Source organism: Toxoplasma gondii, chromosome IX (genome assembly GCF_000006565.2).
Source record: "Toxoplasma gondii ME49 chromosome IX, whole genome shotgun sequence".
In the NCBI taxonomy this organism is placed as follows: domain Eukaryota; phylum Apicomplexa; class Conoidasida; order Eucoccidiorida; family Sarcocystidae; genus Toxoplasma; species Toxoplasma gondii.
Genome location: NC_031477.1, coordinates 918325 through 932905, shown reverse-complemented (window position 1 = coordinate 932905; position 14581 = coordinate 918325). Strand labels below are relative to the sequence as shown.

At 50.0% G+C, this 14581-nt stretch overlaps 4 protein-coding genes across 4 annotated transcripts; 2 read left to right on the top strand and 2 right to left on the bottom strand.

The window, feature by feature from the left end:
- The first annotated feature begins 418 nt into the window (after positions 1 to 418).
- On the top strand, positions 419 to 3527 carry TGME49_266840 (hypothetical protein). The gene is made up of 3 exons (XM_018781443.1): positions 419 to 1799; positions 2385 to 2491; positions 2919 to 3527. Exons 1-3 carry the CDS (start codon positions 843 to 845, stop codon positions 2995 to 2997), a joined length of 1143 nt encoding a protein of 380 aa, XP_018636258.1. The 5' UTR covers positions 419 to 842; the 3' UTR covers positions 2998 to 3527.
- Positions 2993 to 6744, bottom strand: TGME49_266850 (3-demethylubiquinone-9 3-O-methyltransferase). Its single transcript, XM_002368723.2, has 4 exons — positions 5330 to 6744; positions 4833 to 4923; positions 4264 to 4504; positions 2993 to 3896 (listed from the first exon to the last, which is right to left on the bottom strand). The coding sequence occupies exons 1-4, from the start codon at positions 6309 to 6311 to the stop codon at positions 3723 to 3725; spliced, it is 1488 nt and encodes a 495-aa protein (XP_002368764.2). The 5' UTR covers positions 6312 to 6744; the 3' UTR covers positions 2993 to 3722.
- A 2708-nt stretch (positions 6745 to 9452) lies between these two features.
- Positions 9453 to 13284, top strand: TGME49_266860 (BTB/POZ domain-containing protein). The gene is made up of 8 exons (XM_018781444.1): positions 9453 to 9524; positions 9582 to 10363; positions 10464 to 10649; positions 10765 to 10926; positions 11016 to 11170; positions 11285 to 11509; positions 11622 to 11733; positions 11821 to 13284. Exons 2-8 carry the CDS (start codon positions 10267 to 10269, stop codon positions 11955 to 11957), a joined length of 1074 nt encoding a protein of 357 aa, XP_018636257.1. The 5' UTR covers positions 9453 to 9524; positions 9582 to 10266; the 3' UTR covers positions 11958 to 13284.
- On the bottom strand, positions 12086 to 14533 carry TGME49_266870 (transporter, major facilitator family protein). Its single transcript, XM_002368725.1, has 17 exons — positions 14340 to 14533; positions 14234 to 14281; positions 14159 to 14177; positions 14030 to 14105; positions 13933 to 13975; positions 13598 to 13871; positions 13345 to 13441; positions 13238 to 13287; positions 13171 to 13178; positions 13064 to 13112; positions 12997 to 13005; positions 12902 to 12934; positions 12788 to 12842; positions 12674 to 12732; positions 12592 to 12610; positions 12399 to 12538; positions 12086 to 12345 (listed from the first exon to the last, which is right to left on the bottom strand). Exons 1-17 carry the CDS (start codon positions 14478 to 14480, stop codon positions 12209 to 12211), a joined length of 1257 nt encoding a protein of 418 aa, XP_002368766.1. The 5' UTR covers positions 14481 to 14533; the 3' UTR covers positions 12086 to 12208.
- Between the last annotated feature and the right edge of the window lie 48 nt (positions 14534 to 14581).

Here is a 14581-nt window from a genome sequence, read left to right as displayed (position 1 = left end):
TGGAATCTGAAGCAGCACGTTTCCTCGTTCAAAGAGGGTCATGATTGTTAAATCTGCAGCGATGATCCTATCGTAACAAAGGACAGCAGGCACGAAAATCGACTGTTCTCAAAGCATTCTGCTTGACAGACGACTCGGCTACATGTGGCGCAAGGAAATCCCTGCAAATGTGCTCCCGGATGATCGTGCCAAAACTGAGTGAACCAGGCTACCTACGTTTTGTAAAATGCCGCTCAATGGTGTCTTACACCTCTTTCTGTTCCATTCTTCCCGCAGAATCCCTGCAGAATGAGGAACCGATTTCGAATGTGCATCAGTGGATGTTGCATGCGTAGTGCCAAAAACTGTTGCATGCGTATTGTGACTGGCAAGGAACGACGTTTGTGGAGTAGTCTCCAGACGTTCCTAGACAAGTTCGTCTTCCATTCGATGGACGACCATGTTCTGTGTGTATGCGCATTCTCAGTGTTGTTCCTACTGCAGTGACCACCAGTTTCCTGAAAGGATTGAGAAAGGGCAGGAACAAACCGGCATATGCGCAGAGGACAGACACGTCGAGACGAATGTTGATGCATGATGCATTCACATTGGCACCAAGTGTCCTTCATGTGTCGCGTCTATGCAAAGCTGTGTACGGTGCCTTTCTCCCGCTAGCACTCAACAGTCGACCCTCCTCCTTTACGGCATCCGTGCTGCACCCGCGGAAAGAGTATCTACTGACGCCTCAACGCGCGTCAGATTCTAATTTTGAAGTCGGAATGGTTCTCTTGTCTTCTTTGCAAGCCCATAACTAAAGGAAAGCTGCGTGGTCAACACAACTGCTTCTTCCGTCCGTTCTCGCGATGGCGAGTTGCGTCATGCGCACAACATCGGCGGCGCGGCCGGTGCCGTCCTTCCTCGAAGAATTGTTCCGGGGAGTTGTCGAGGGAAAATCGTCGCTTCTGCGGGGGCATTTCTCACGTAGAGGCACTGATACTTTCAGGCTCCCTCATATCCAATTCGGGGAACCCCCGACAGGAGCCGCACGCCTTGCGACGAAACTGACTCGCAGCGCGAAGGCTGCGTCGAACTCTTGCGGTGCCCGAGAAGCCACTGACGATGTGATGATTTGGGAGGGTCGACGATGCCACTCTTTGATGAATCGTTTCCGGTCCGACAGCCTCACCGTCGACAGTCCCGTCGGACGCTCACCGCCTCGTCCTCGGCTGGGCAAGCGTGCTCTCCAGAGTCAAGCCGGGCATTGTACCAGACGGCGTTCTACCACTGAGGCACCTCAAAAATGCACAGTCGCATCTTCAGATGGACAACAACGTGTAACCGCAGCTCCCCTTAATTCCACCGGTTGCAGTTCTTTTGGACACCACGCGTGGGTACGCCGATGTTGGTCCGTTGTCTGTAACTCTTCGACTGCCTCTCCTTTGGGAGTAGTCAGTCATTTTGGGGCATTTCCGCTTCGCCTTTTTTCCAGCGCCACAAAGCAAACCGGAACGCAGATCTCGAGGGCGGTGGGCGAAGCTTTTTCGGCGCCAGTGGCGACAAATGAGGCATCTCAGAAGAAAGATTCCAACAAGTTGGGGGGAAAAGAGCGACTCACCCAGTCTGAACGCTCCAGGAAATATTCTGTTTCTGCAGGCCAGCTCGGGTGCACGCCAAGACATTTTAACTTGAATAGCTGGTCTGGAGGTGACACGGTCAAGTCTTTGGCTGCCGCCGAGCAGTGGGAACCTTCGCCTCTGACTCTGAAACAGCATCAGCAAGTCGTCGTTTGGAAGAAGGACAGAACGTGCATTTTGTGCAAGGTGAGGCACTCGCTGCGCAACGGGCTTGACCACGATCCGTTTCATAGAACACAAGTACCTACAATCGGAAAACGCTGTCGGAACCCCCAATATAGAATGGTACAAAGAAGGCACCAGGTAGTCTGTACAAAGCCGAAGTCGCGAGACGAAACTACGACACAGATGGTAGTATGATCGTATAATCAGTGCCGTGGTACTGGTAGTAAGATGGAGTATACTGTAGCGGCACAGTCGATGTTTCCCCGTGTCTGCAGCCTCTTCAAGAATCCTGTGTGTGGCGACTGACACAGGCTAAAGTTTTTGGTTTGGTTTTCTTTTGCAAATCGACCCTCTGATGAGACGACACCCGCGTATTGGGAAGGAGACCGACCTCTGTCAAAGTCGTCCCGATACCAGATTAACCCGGCAGTCAGGACCGTAGCAAATGCACGCTGCGGCGTGAAGAATGTGAGGGAAGCCCCCTCCAATCAGTGATATCTTAGACTCTGGTGGATTAATGAGAGGGAAGCTCGTGGGGGCACGTAGGGACATGTTTTTATTTGTTGTTTCTACCTTCCTTCACTCTGTGCGTGGAAATTCTTCCAGAAGGAGGTCCAAGGAGGGAATGTTGAGAAAGTCGAGACTGCGTGCGAAAAGGCCTGGCGGTTCCTCTCCGGCTATTCTAGAAGCGCTCACGTTTGCCCTATTCTTCCGTAAGTATTTGAACAGACCCGTTCCAGTGGAAGAAGCTGTCATGTGGATAATCGCTTGCGTTGATGTGTTTTATTTGCAAGGGATGTTCCGTTCTAACGGGGTAAAACATGACACTGTTTGTGCGCAGTTAGTCCGCCTCTCCGTCGGTGATAGCCGTATGTGACAACATAGTGGTGTGTGCCACAGCTTTCAGCCTCCTCCGTGTGTACCAGCGCCTTATATGTGTCTTGTCATGGCAGCGCCCGACAGCGATCAATTGTCAGGTAACTCAAGGTGCTACGTTCCCGCTGATTCGGAAGATCATTATGCTGGCGAACCGCTGGTACTTCGTATACGGAAAAGCAGAATGCGTGCATGACTCGTTTGTGTTACTCCTCACGTTCACAGCCCGGTCAACCGTGTCAGCTTCCATCCCGTGTGCTTCAGGCAAATGCGAATCCTGCGATATGGCGAGCTACCTCTGCGAGATCGTGCGAAGTTCGATGCCAAGCTGCGCAGAGAATGATACTCCCGCAAGTGCAAGGACTGCTTGTGCAGTGGCGCGGTCTCTACATGTTTATTTGCTTGTTTGTCAGCACCGTTGCGTGGAAGGACAACGTGAGGGAAGTCTTCCTGCAACCGCATGAACTTCTAACATTTCTTCGTGGGAGAGGCGACAGGAAAGTCTTGATCAGGTTTCCATCTAGGGTGTCTTACGGAACCGTACGGGAAAGGGTGCCCAATCAGTAGTACTCCTCTGATGGGAAGTCTGACTAAAAGTCCTAAGCCTTCAACTTGTGAGAGCTATGCTGGTGAACCTTGGGGGATGTGTGATACTCTCCGAACTCTCACCAACCCAAGCATGGGCTGTTTTCCCGGTTGCGAACGCAGGCAACTTCGATTATCAGTGGCCTCCGGCAGATACGCAGGACAGGAGTCTGCCGTGAATGCGGAGCTCGTCGTACATGAGTAACCTGCCCAGGAACACAATTTCAACCTTTTACAGCACTAAATCCCTGTGAGGAAAGCATCATGCAGGTGTCAAGAGCTGCCAGGGTGTCTCATCCAGTGTATTGATACTAGCTATGTCACAGACGTCAAGAATCTGGAAAAAGTTCTTCAGTTCGTGAGTCTGCGGAACGGTGCTTTGTGACAAGCCCTTGGTGAGACACATTTTCGCGTCAAGCATACAGCAGCACGCAGGATGTCACTTCCCTCTGAAGGCGGGACAAGACGGGTCCCTAATTCCACTCAGATTTTCTCAAATGCCATTGCAAAAGAGAACCTGCAAAAGGGCTCCCGTACAAATGTTCGAAGAAACGGAACATAGAAGAAGCCACGCTGCTCCATCAGTCGCAGGCCGTGTCTCTCGCCTATCTCCCGTAGTTCGTCAGGCTTCAGAAATTTATTCCAGTCGTGCGTTCCCTATAAGTCAGCAAACAAAGCAGAAACGCCGCAAGTAACCCGGGGTTAGAAACCACTTGTTCAGTTTACGAGAAGAACGCCGTACTGATGTGGTGATGTTCATCGCTCGCTCTGCCGTATGACTGGTGAACTAGAGAAGTGTCACACTTCTTCGAGAAAGGGTCGTAACGTCGCCTAAAGGTGGGTGTTTGAAAAGCGATTGGGGGATGAGTGAAGTTGTGTATCAAGAGTTCTGTGTGTCTTAACCAGTCGACAACGTGTTGCTTATTGATGCACAGCCACAGAAACGCATGATAGCAGCACGCAGAATTCTTCGAGCACAGTTTTTTCGGAGTGACAGCAACCACAGCAAGCGCCTATTTCTCACCTTGGGAACGATACCGCAGAGGTGCTCCGCTGCAACGATAGACACGAGGTAATTCTCCGGCGTTCTGTTTAAAGTTGACAGAACAAACAGACCTCCAGGAGCGAGGGCTTGCCGTGCCGCAGTTGCTATAACTGCCTCGACGCCTTCCAACCCTCCATCCACATGCTCAAGTACCTCGGAGCAAACGACAACGTCGAAGAGGCTCTGCTGATGGTTCGGGAAGAAACTGCTCTGGGGTCCTCTAAAAAAACAAGCATTCAGCAAATAAAGGTGCCTCCGGGCAATGCCAACTCCCTCAACTATAATGGTCTATCCTTCTGATGCAGTCGAAACAAGGTTCCTCGTGTCCGTCTGCGGTGAGCGTCAGCTTGCTCTAAATCGACACCAGTTCTTTGCTGTAGGGATGAGCGACCACGGTTCAGTGCTCTGTGTATTGGATAACGCCAAACAGCAAACGCTGAAGCAATGGAGACCCCTTGCGTACTCGCTGCATTCGTATTGCTTCACAAAATGGCATGAGTGTTTATCGAGTAGCTCTTATGTGTCACGTTGGCCATGCACGAACGTACTCAAGGGTTTGTTGAATCTTGCCACTGCAGAAGTCCTCGAGCGAGCCGTGAATGAACCGTTGTCTGTCTCTTACAACCGGGGCGTATGGACCTGGTGAGACGCAGAAACAGTTCACATACAGCGACATGGAAACGCGCGGCACTTGGGCAGCCGGCTACAGCTTCGCCCTCGACTCTGACACCCCCCCCCCCATGTTTCTTTAATGCAACTGCCTGCATTTCCGTTTTCCCACTTCAAGTGAGAGAAGCTCTTCTCTGGAGAGCTCCAAACAGGCCACGATTTACTCCGCGTTCTACTGCACTGCTGTTTGTGTCGGCGTCGTTTCGCAGATGGTTATAGGGCTGAGGTGTCTGTTTGCTTTTAACGAAGACACGACTGCGAGCAGCAACCGTAATCCAATGACGAAGATGGGTGCAACTGGAACTCCCATGCACGAGCTGAGGGTTGCGTATGGTGTCTCAAGGTCCACTCAAGCGCCATAGCAGTCCGTGCTCACCGTTCAAACGTCTTGCTTCAGCAGCTGTGATGGCTTCTGTCGCGGCATCGAGGCCCGTAACGAACGCTCCGTCTCGAGCCATTGCCTCAGCCAAGATACCTCCGCCGCATCCAATATCCAAAATTCTGACCCCATCCAGAACCCCTCGTGTATCACCAACTTGCGGTTCCTCCATCTCGGATTGCGCTCCTCCGCCCTCAGTACCTTGCGCTAAATTGCCTCGTTGTTGAGTAAGGGTCCGCGTATTTTTAATGTCACGCGCAGGAAGTTTCCCGGCGGATTCAGTTGTTCCAGGGCCCTGCAGTGAACGCCGGCGAAGAATAGCCTGGAAAAAACAAAGTTTCTGCAGACTGCTCTTAATGAAACCTACGCGATGGGGATTAAAGTCATGCAGGGCACCGAGAGACCCGTTAAGGTCCCACCATTCGCCACTGAGCTGGTTGAAGTGCCGAACTTCGTTGGCATTTACAGTTGTCATCGCCGGAGAAGGGGAGGGATTCTGGCCGTTTGTGGACATACCACGGACGAAAATGTCTCGCATCTCAGCTTCTCCATGAGGAAGGGTGGACGCGTCAGGGGGCGCACCCATCGCCCCGGGAGAAAACTCTGTTTTTTGCCCTGGAATGAGAGACACAGAGGAATGGCTATCAATGCAGGTGCCTCCACCGCGCCGTTCGATGGAGGTGCTTCCCGCCGCACCAGCATATGTGTGCTTCAGCTTCACGGACGGTGATATCGAGAGAAAACGTGCGCCTGACGGTGAATATGAAGACAGAGCAACGGACTCGCTGCGTACTAAGTCCCTCTTCTTCCGTTGTGTTCTGTAGTTCCACACGCGATCTGCATGAGATGATTGTGTTGACACTGCCAGTAGTTCGTCGGGCAAAATGAGACTCTGGCTATCCTGCTGGAAAGACGACGGCAAGGCGCGCCGCAGCAGCGCCTTACAGCAAGTTGAAGAAAAGGTTGAAGGTGTCTTCATTGTTTTGCTACACGCACGGCAACAGCCAACGCGTGAGGTTGCTGGCAATACATATCAACCGGTTTCGGAGCATTGACACCGCTCTAGAAATTTGACTATCCCAGGGTATGCCAGGGGTGAGTGGAGCCTGCACAAGCCGAAAATTTTGGCGTGACAGCTGTTTAACTGGAGGCGGCCCTCCCCCACGACACGGTTGCCCAGAAAGTGGAATTAGGGCAAATCATTCGCTGTAGAAAGTGAAAGAGAGGTGAAATTTGCCTTGTTATCGATGTCGCTCTCTGCGCAAGTCTGCCAAGGGGAAAACTGTCTCCACATGAAAGAGCTGGTCTACGACCAGGCTAACGCCTTGAGGTTGCCACAAAAGCTCCACTAACCCGGTTGCGTAGGCGGAAACGGCGTTTACCAGGTAGGGCAGGACTACTGGTAGATTGTCGATTGCAATTTCCACAGCTGCGAAACGTGTCCCGTTTGTCAACGAGATTCGTTATCCGCGGGTTCAGCGGCTTGGGGCCCACGGCACACCTACAAAAGCGCATGTGCATGCACAAGGATCTAGTTGTCTGTCTCGAGAAGTTCTCGGCTTCAGTCGCCTTCTCTTCATAAAGACTGTCATCAAGTAGGTGCACCTGGTCAATTGCTCACGTAATTGTACAATGTACCTTTAAATTTTGAAGAAGTATAGTGCGCGTTAAACGCTAGATATGTGTGTGGATTTGACGATCTTAAGTCAGCATGGGTCTGAGACAAGGGGGTTTGTCAGGGACACAACGCTCAAGGGTAGGACACCGCAGGAACTGCGACCGAAAGTTGGTTCGTATCCTCCATCAAGAATTCGCAGGATCAATCAGAGGGCTGATTGTAGCAACGATACAAGAAACATTGGTTCACATGACTGGACTGTTCAACACTCGATGACATTGAGGCTACACAACGGTGTACGGCGGAGCAACTATTCTCAGGCCCTTAGCCGATTGTATTCGCGTACCGCTGTCCGAGGACGCCTAGCGGTTTAAGGTTTTACACAAACTTGAAGGAAAGTGGCACGAGTCATCGCCGAAGACGGAGTTGTCAGATTCTTTTCGCTTGGACTGCTGTCCGGTGGAATTGTGATGGCGAGTGCGCTGAAATCTCGGACAAGAAAAAGCAGGCGGATGCCCTGTCTGCACAAAGCACCTGCGTAGTCACGGGTATGCTGCCGCAAAAGAAAGAAAAAAGCATTAGTGCTCTGGCCGGTGAATTGCGATGCCTATCACTCTCTTGGATGTGGATTTTTCTGCCCCAGGCTGAACAAAAGTCGACTGAAGTCGCATTTCCGTGTGATTGTGGCGATCGGGAAAGTTCCTGATACTGGATGGTGCTGTAGTTGTTGTGGTCCTTGAAGTGTTAATCCAGTTGTCCTTTTTCACACTAATACTTTATAGACAGCTACATATGTATGGCTCCATGCGTGGTTGCTTGTTTCTTGCAAGCGTGTTAGAGTACTACGTTCTGTACCTGGAACGCCACTTGTTCCTCACTTACCGTTTTGTGCGCATAATCGAAGCAACCAAGTTCCAGTGTGAGCTGATTTAAGTGTGCCGAAGATTAGTGCTGCCATAGAATAGACGCTCGTATGAAATATGATGTCAGGCGTTCGAGTAGTTCTTTGTCTCCGCGAGAAATTGTAAAGCATATTGAAGAATAATCCTTTCCCGCAGCTGAACAAAACCTGTTTGTGACACTATCCTGGCATCCTTTCCCCATTCTCATCCACCAGAGGAACTGTTTCATTTTCCAGAAGACGGACTGACCAGTTCTCTTCTATCGCACACCGCTTTCTGTAGAAGTCTGCATTATCCAGGGATTCGGAGTGCCGTGCTCGGTTCTGATGAATATACATGGATTTGCATTTGTGTGGGTGTTGTGTATCGGACAGGTATCTGCAATTTGGCTAGACTTAATGTGTATATATTTACCGATTATTAGATCGACAACAGGGGAATGATGTCCCTTCAAGCAGGTTACGGCGGCAGCTGAGCCGCCGCAGCGCAAAAGCGCACAAGGAACGAAATAGCAGTAGCAGTTTTTGCGTAAATTTGGCAGAAGTGAGCAATAAGAATTGGCAGCTGTGAAGCGAAACTGCGCGAAAGGCTCAGCATAAGCCATCGTCTGAAAACTTAAGAGGCCAGCAACAATACCCAGTCGTTTAGAAAGTTAGTTAACTACTGGTGGCGTTGCCAGCCTATCTCAAGAGGCACATGCCGGCTTCGTGGTGTTGACGTCAAATTAAAGAAAGCTCAGAGTCTTCAGATGAAGACGAGCATGGCCGCACTGCTTACCTCGAGCGTATGCATTGCCAAACAGGTCTCGAACGCACCTGAAACACTCTTCTTTCAGTTGGCTGGGACGGGACAGTCTACGATCTGGAGGGATGATGTCTCAGCCGACGGCAAGATGTCCGGTTGGAACCTCCTCGCTTTCTCTTCAGCGCACAGAACCCACCACGTACCTGGTACAACGCAATGCAAACAGAGAACTGCAGTGCACACAACAACTTAAATTTTGGTTTTGTCGTAACCCATCTTAGAATGGCGCCTCACCGCAGGGTTCCTTTGTTGCAACAGGTGGTGTTGACGTGCTTCTGCTCTTTACTGACGAACGCGATCAGAATTACTACCGTTCACGTGGGTTGACCAAAGACGTTGCATTCGCTGAATTACATCACTGTGTCAGGATACGCCGCGTATAACACGGTAACTAATAATTCTCAGTTTGCGTTGAAAATTGCTTTTGGTTCTCTGGAACTATCACATCCAGATACCTCAATGCTAGTTAACGGTTCGTACAAAAAAACTGCACATTAGAATGAGCGCATGTAAACTAGCCCTGTACATACCTCTGGTCACGTGACATCACGATTGTAGATTGGCGGGAGTCTGTACGGAATACACGAATAGAATTCCTGTTGGCCTACGAGCCCAAAACCGTAGCCTCGTTACCTCACTGGTTTGCGATAGAACCACAACACAGTGATATATACAGAGTTGAACTCTGTATTATTTAACTCAGCTGCTTTATCCCAAGTCGTCTTAAGGTTTACTTGTTACTTACAAGGTCAACCTACGAGCGCCCACACACAATTCTACAAATTATGGATACTGGGTTAGTGACATCGATTAGATAAACAGACCTATAGGGTTCATACCAAGGAGAACTTGGGTAGAAGAAAAAGATGTAAGACAACACTTCCCACTCGCTCAAACAATTTTGATCACCACATGAGGACTTCAGTCACCTGGGCCGCACGGCATGTTCTGAACATCTCCAAAAATAACAGGATTTTGCCCGGTAAACGAACTGTCGGACCGGCTTAAGGGTAGCTCTATCTATATCGTTGTGAGGCCTCCAGTTTTTGCCTTTCACATTCAGCGGTGCCTCGCCACTTCGGCGGCTCTACGTGAGAGCCCTGGGTGGCTGTGGTTGGGACTTGAACTGTTCGGGTCATCGGCGGACGGGGAGTGTTGTATCCGCCAACAGTTTATAACCGGGCACCCAGCTACAGATTTGTATTCCTGCGTGTCAGTCAAAGTTTGTCTGTTTATTAACTTGTTTGAGTGAATTTTTCGCCGGATGTGTTGTCGCTGCACTTTTTGTTTTGTTGTTGTGAGTCGCCAGTGGCTTCGGGCTCATAAAGCAGTGCCCTGGTGTTCGCTAGGAACTGGCAGTCCAAAAGGCCACCATATTAGAATTTGTTGGTATCAGTAGCCAGCATCGTTTCAAAGCTAGGTCAATCTGCGTGTCAGTGTCTCACGGATCGACTCTGCTGTACTCTGGTTTGTGTAGAGGTTTTTGCTGCTGCAGAAAACAGCACGCAAAGACGCCTCGCACGTTCTAATTGCTTGAAAATCGTATGCACAGTCTCGCTGCCTAGCGAGAAGCGGTCCCATTAACACTTTCTCCGTGATCAGTCGCACAAATGGAAGCCGTGACGACGAAGATGCACTGGGAGACAGTTACATACACCTGGGAAGTGAAAGATTTTGTCGACCTTCGAGAAATGGCTCAGAATGAACGTAAGAGTGAGAGGGCGTAGCAACTGCAGGTGGCACGGTAAGGGATCAGTCACGCCCAGAAACACCACGACGACCAAGTGTGCGTTTGTGTTGTTCCTAGTGACTGATGGATGCACCCGACTAGAGAGCACAACATTCCACGACTTCGCGCTCTGGCTTTTCCCAAACGGACAGAAACAACACAGCTCGGTTAACAGCATCGATATCTCTCTCATGTATCGCGGTTCTAAGGATTTCGTCGTCGCAAAGTGGTCTGCTTGCTTTCTCGATGAAGAAGACCAGCCAGGTAATCTGCGTAAGCACGAGCCATGCCTCACTTTCGCATCGAAACCACGCTTGCCTGAACCCTTTACATTCAACTGCGTCCGCTTGTGCGTGAACCACGCAATTCTTTCATTCAGTTCCGCGAACGCGCCTCGGTGACCCGTTGAAAAAGTACTTCCGTGGTGGAGACGGACGCAGGTTTTCATACTCCCCAAGCGACGCCAGCATACAAAAATGGCTAGTCGACGGTGCTCTTCGGGTGAAATGCGAGGTGCAAATAGCAATGGAACTCACTTCATGTAAGCCTAGTCTGCTTGGGTCCCATTGCTATTCATCACCATCTCCCGGTCGCTGACAGTCCTGCCTGTCTTGTGTGGTGTCTTTCCAGCAAGACCGCTAAGAGGCAGCGGCAAGACGGCAGATAATTCTTTCAAGCAAGATATCGTCAAGTACTGCGAGAGGGATGAGACACGTGATGTTTCTATAAATTGCGGGAAAGAAGTCTACAGAGCTTCCCGTTTCATGCTTGCCGCCCGCTCAGAGGTACTACACAGTGTAGCAGGAAATAGCTTAGAATGGCGCTGCTTCAATACATCTTTCCTCATTATCAAACAACTCTCACTATTCCATTTTTACGGCACATTTAAACCTGATCAGGTGCTCCAGGCAATGCTTGAAGGCAAATTCAAAGAGGCTTCTGAATCGGAAATCAATTTTGAAGAGTTGTCTCCGCATATCGCCAAGCAGATCTTAGACTTTATCCACTACGATCGCTGTTCCCTGTTGGAAGGGTCACCGAAGGCAGGCAAGGATGGCGACAAAAGGAAAAGGATTCATGATATCCTGCAACTGTTCGCTGCGGCCGACAAGTACGATATAAAGGTATGCTCATCGCCAGTCGGGCATCACCGTTTTCCGCATGCTGGGGAGTTTCTGTTTCGATGAGAGTCAGTGTCACTCTTGTACCTGGCATCGTATGCGGCTGCTTACGCAGGGCCTGGGGGACCTATGCCAGGATGCTTTGATTCAAAACATGGATCATTATACCATCGCCGACATCATGGTTTTCGCTGAGCAGATCAGTTCTCAGAAGCTGCTACAGGCCGGTATGTCCTTCCAGTACAAGTGTTTGTGTCTGCAGAGTAGCCCCGCCATTCACGCCATTCGGTACTGTTCGTAACTGCGTGTCGCAGGCCAAACCTACTTGCAATATACAAACGCTTGGACACTGTGGCAAGCTCTACGTGGTTCTGCTTCAACCACTCCAGTATCTGTTACTACGAACTTCCGTCTGATGGAAGCGCCAACAAAGGAAGTGAAGCAAGTGTGAATTTTCCTTCGAGAAATGATTCACAAGATATTCTGCCATGACAATGAATTCGTATGACACCCGTGGTGTCAGTGGCCATATCGAAAGGAGCCTCGATTTATATCCGAGGTGATTTGCAAGCCGTCGAGGAAGTGCAAGGGGTTTGACAAATTCCACACTACGGCTCAAGTTACACCAATTCAACACGGTACATATATACTGTTGTGCACGGTAAAATGGACCACTCGATTCAATGACAGACCAAAGCCGTTTCACTGAAACACGCTAAGACTAGCGGACGTGCCAGAGTCAGGAGGATACGCATTCCATATTTTCTCGTCCAGCACGAAGATGTAGAAGCTCAGCAAGCCTGAGATGGCAACGCAGAAACCCCAGTATGCCCGCATCCCTGCCGGTGGCTGAGCGTGAATTTCTTTTTGCAATGAATAGCGTTACTCGTACCGTAGTATGCGTAGACGGGCAGGCCGACAAACTGAGAGAGACCTGCGACAGCGAAGAAGAGTGCGCCGTTCAAGCCTAAAGTGGAACCAACTGCTGATGGTTCAACTCGTTTCGTCATCTGCGATGTAGCGCAGATGTATCTGGAAAGGAGTGTGACCGTCTCAGACAGTAATCAGTGCTGCATATGCCCTACAGCACTGCTCCAGCACACACTGATGAACATAGGACACACTATAGTAACTCGAGGAGCCTACGATCATGGCAGTGGGACTTACGCGGCGCGAGAAGGAGAAGAACGATCATGAATAACGAGCTGGGTCCGACTAAAAAAAGCCTGAGTGATGCTTTTGGTGAGATATCATCTTTGCTGAAGCGAAGAACAGACGAACAGTAAGAAGCCAACGAAAGCAACGGGGACCGAGTATCTCTCGCACGAGACATCACCTGGTGTTGAAAAAACGCAGCTATTATGTCGTGCCGAAGTTTCGCTTATTGTAGTTTACCGAATCGTGATGCAAGTGCAGGCGCTAGAAGACCTGGATCAATGGAAGAGCTCGCTGGTACGGTGAAAACGATCGAAACGCCGCAGATACCGTACCCTCAGCGGCTGGCAGTGCACCACGAATGAGTTAACAACTTGGCAAGTCATAAATGCACCTTCGTACCAAATGTCATCATGCCGATCATCGTGACTAAGTAGTTCGTCTGAGTCGGCTGTACCAGGACAGAGATTCACCAGCTGCTAAGTTGGAAGAAGTCCAGTTTTTTTTACTGTGAGTCCTGCAGTTCCCGTTTTTGTATCGTCTCCTCACTACACTTCACGAGATCGTTTTGCTCACCGAACTGGTCGACGGCGACAGCTGTGAATGCGAATCGTGTCATAAGAATGCTGTTCGGTCACGTTATACACTACAGCAGATCATATTTGTGACGTTATAGCTCTTACGGCATCAACCCCACCAGCAGCAGAACACAGACTGATTGTGTTCGCTTGACAATTTCCGTCAACCTATTCCACTCCAATTGCAGCATTTGAAGTCCATCTGCAGACGACATAATTGTCATGGGCAGCTTAAGGGGACCTATCGAACCTACCAAAACTGCCTGGCAACCTTTCCGGTGGATGCAACTCGTGGAAACGGTCTGCAATGCACAATCTGTCTTATAATAAGTATCGTAGCTTTGGACTATCGTCCTACCCAAGGCGAAGGCTAAGAAACATCCGCAAATCTGGATTACTCCGGACACGAGCAATGTCCCACGGGCCCCGAGGAAGGAACTGACGAGTGCACCAAGAAAACCTCCGAGGACCATGCCACCGCCGTAAGAAAGATTCAAATACGCAATGGACGGAGTCCGGTGTTTTTCATCCGTTTCAAGGCAGACTAGCAACGCAGCGGCCTGGAACCCATGCATGAAAAGTGCAGGGATCTGGCTTATGTAAAGTATAGTCATATTGCTGGCTATTGCCATCTGCCGGGAGCACTCTCGTTTGGCCCTATGTACGTGACAAAACGTACGCTATGGTGCTCACCAAAATATACACAGCTGCCGATGACCCCAAAGCCAAAACGAAACTGACAAAAGAGCTGCTCTGACTCAAAAAGAAGTGACTGTTGAAAATGACTCACGAATTTCTTGGACCTATGAAATCGGCAAGTCGCCCAAAAACAAGCGCACCCATGAGCTGAAAAAATGCGAACACGCCTGAGGCGAATAATGTCTCTTTCCGCCAGTGCATCCGTTTCTAAAGAGCTTGCCTAGGACAAAGGCATTGACCTGTATGATGGCAGTCATGCACAGCAAACCGATATGTCTACCCTGACTTTGTGTACCTGGACTGGTTCATTTAGCTCCATGATCACATAGGGCAAAAGCGCAATCTGTGGAAACACGACAGGTATATTGCCCGCTTTTTTTCAAAGCGAACAGCCTAGGCACCTGAATAGTGTAGCCAATTGCGTAAGTGGTCAGCAGACCATGGCCGATCCCAATGGGAGTTTTCACGAAGTTTGCCCCCCAGGTGTTTAGCTCCGATAATTTGGTGCAGATGTTGCTCTCCACCTCTTTGCAAGCCGTCATTTTCACAAGCGTAATCAACGACCTACAACTACCTGACCGGCCAGTAAAAGTGTAACATCCTCACAGCCGACATCATATTTTCCCCTGAACACTCAGCAGGT

Bases quoted from the DNA above. Each gene is read 5' to 3' on its own strand.
- TGME49_266840 (XM_018781443.1), top strand. From the start codon at position 843: ATGGCGAGTTGCGTCATGCGCACAACATCGGCGGCGCGGCCGGTGCCG. The intron at 1,800-2,384 runs GTGAGGCACTCG...AAATTCTTCCAG, and splicing joins GAACGTGCATTTTGTGCAAG to AAGGAGGTCCAAGGAGGGAA. The intron at 2,492-2,918 runs GTAAGTATTTGA...CGTGTGCTTCAG, and splicing joins CACGTTTGCCCTATTCTTCC to GCAAATGCGAATCCTGCGAT.
- TGME49_266860 (XM_018781444.1), top strand. From the start codon at position 10,267: ATGGAAGCCGTGACGACGAAGATGCACTGGGAGACAGTTACATACACC. The intron at 10,364-10,463 runs GTAAGAGTGAGA...TGTTGTTCCTAG, and splicing joins AGAAATGGCTCAGAATGAAC to TGACTGATGGATGCACCCGA. The intron at 10,650-10,764 runs GTAATCTGCGTA...TCTTTCATTCAG, and splicing joins CGATGAAGAAGACCAGCCAG to TTCCGCGAACGCGCCTCGGT.
- TGME49_266850 (XM_002368723.2), bottom strand. From the start codon at position 6,311: ATGAAGACACCTTCAACCTTTTCTTCAACTTGCTGTAAGGCGCTGCTG. The intron at 4,924-5,329 runs GTGAGCACGGAC...GCGTCTCACCAG, and splicing joins TGAAGCAAGACGTTTGAACG to GTCCATACGCCCCGGTTGTA. The intron at 3,897-4,263 runs GTGAGAAATAGG...GCTGACTTATAG, and splicing joins TCTGCGGTATCGTTCCCAAG to GGAACGCACGACTGGAATAA.
- TGME49_266870 (XM_002368725.1), bottom strand. From the start codon at position 14,480: ATGACGGCTTGCAAAGAGGTGGAGAGCAACATCTGCACCAAATTATCG. The intron at 13,872-13,932 runs GTGAGCACCATA...TGCTCCCGGCAG, and splicing joins CGGCAGCTGTGTATATTTTG to ATGGCAATAGCCAGCAATAT. The intron at 12,346-12,398 runs GTACGAGTAACG...AGCCACCGGCAG, and splicing joins GCCCGTCTACGCATACTACG to GGATGCGGGCATACTGGGGT.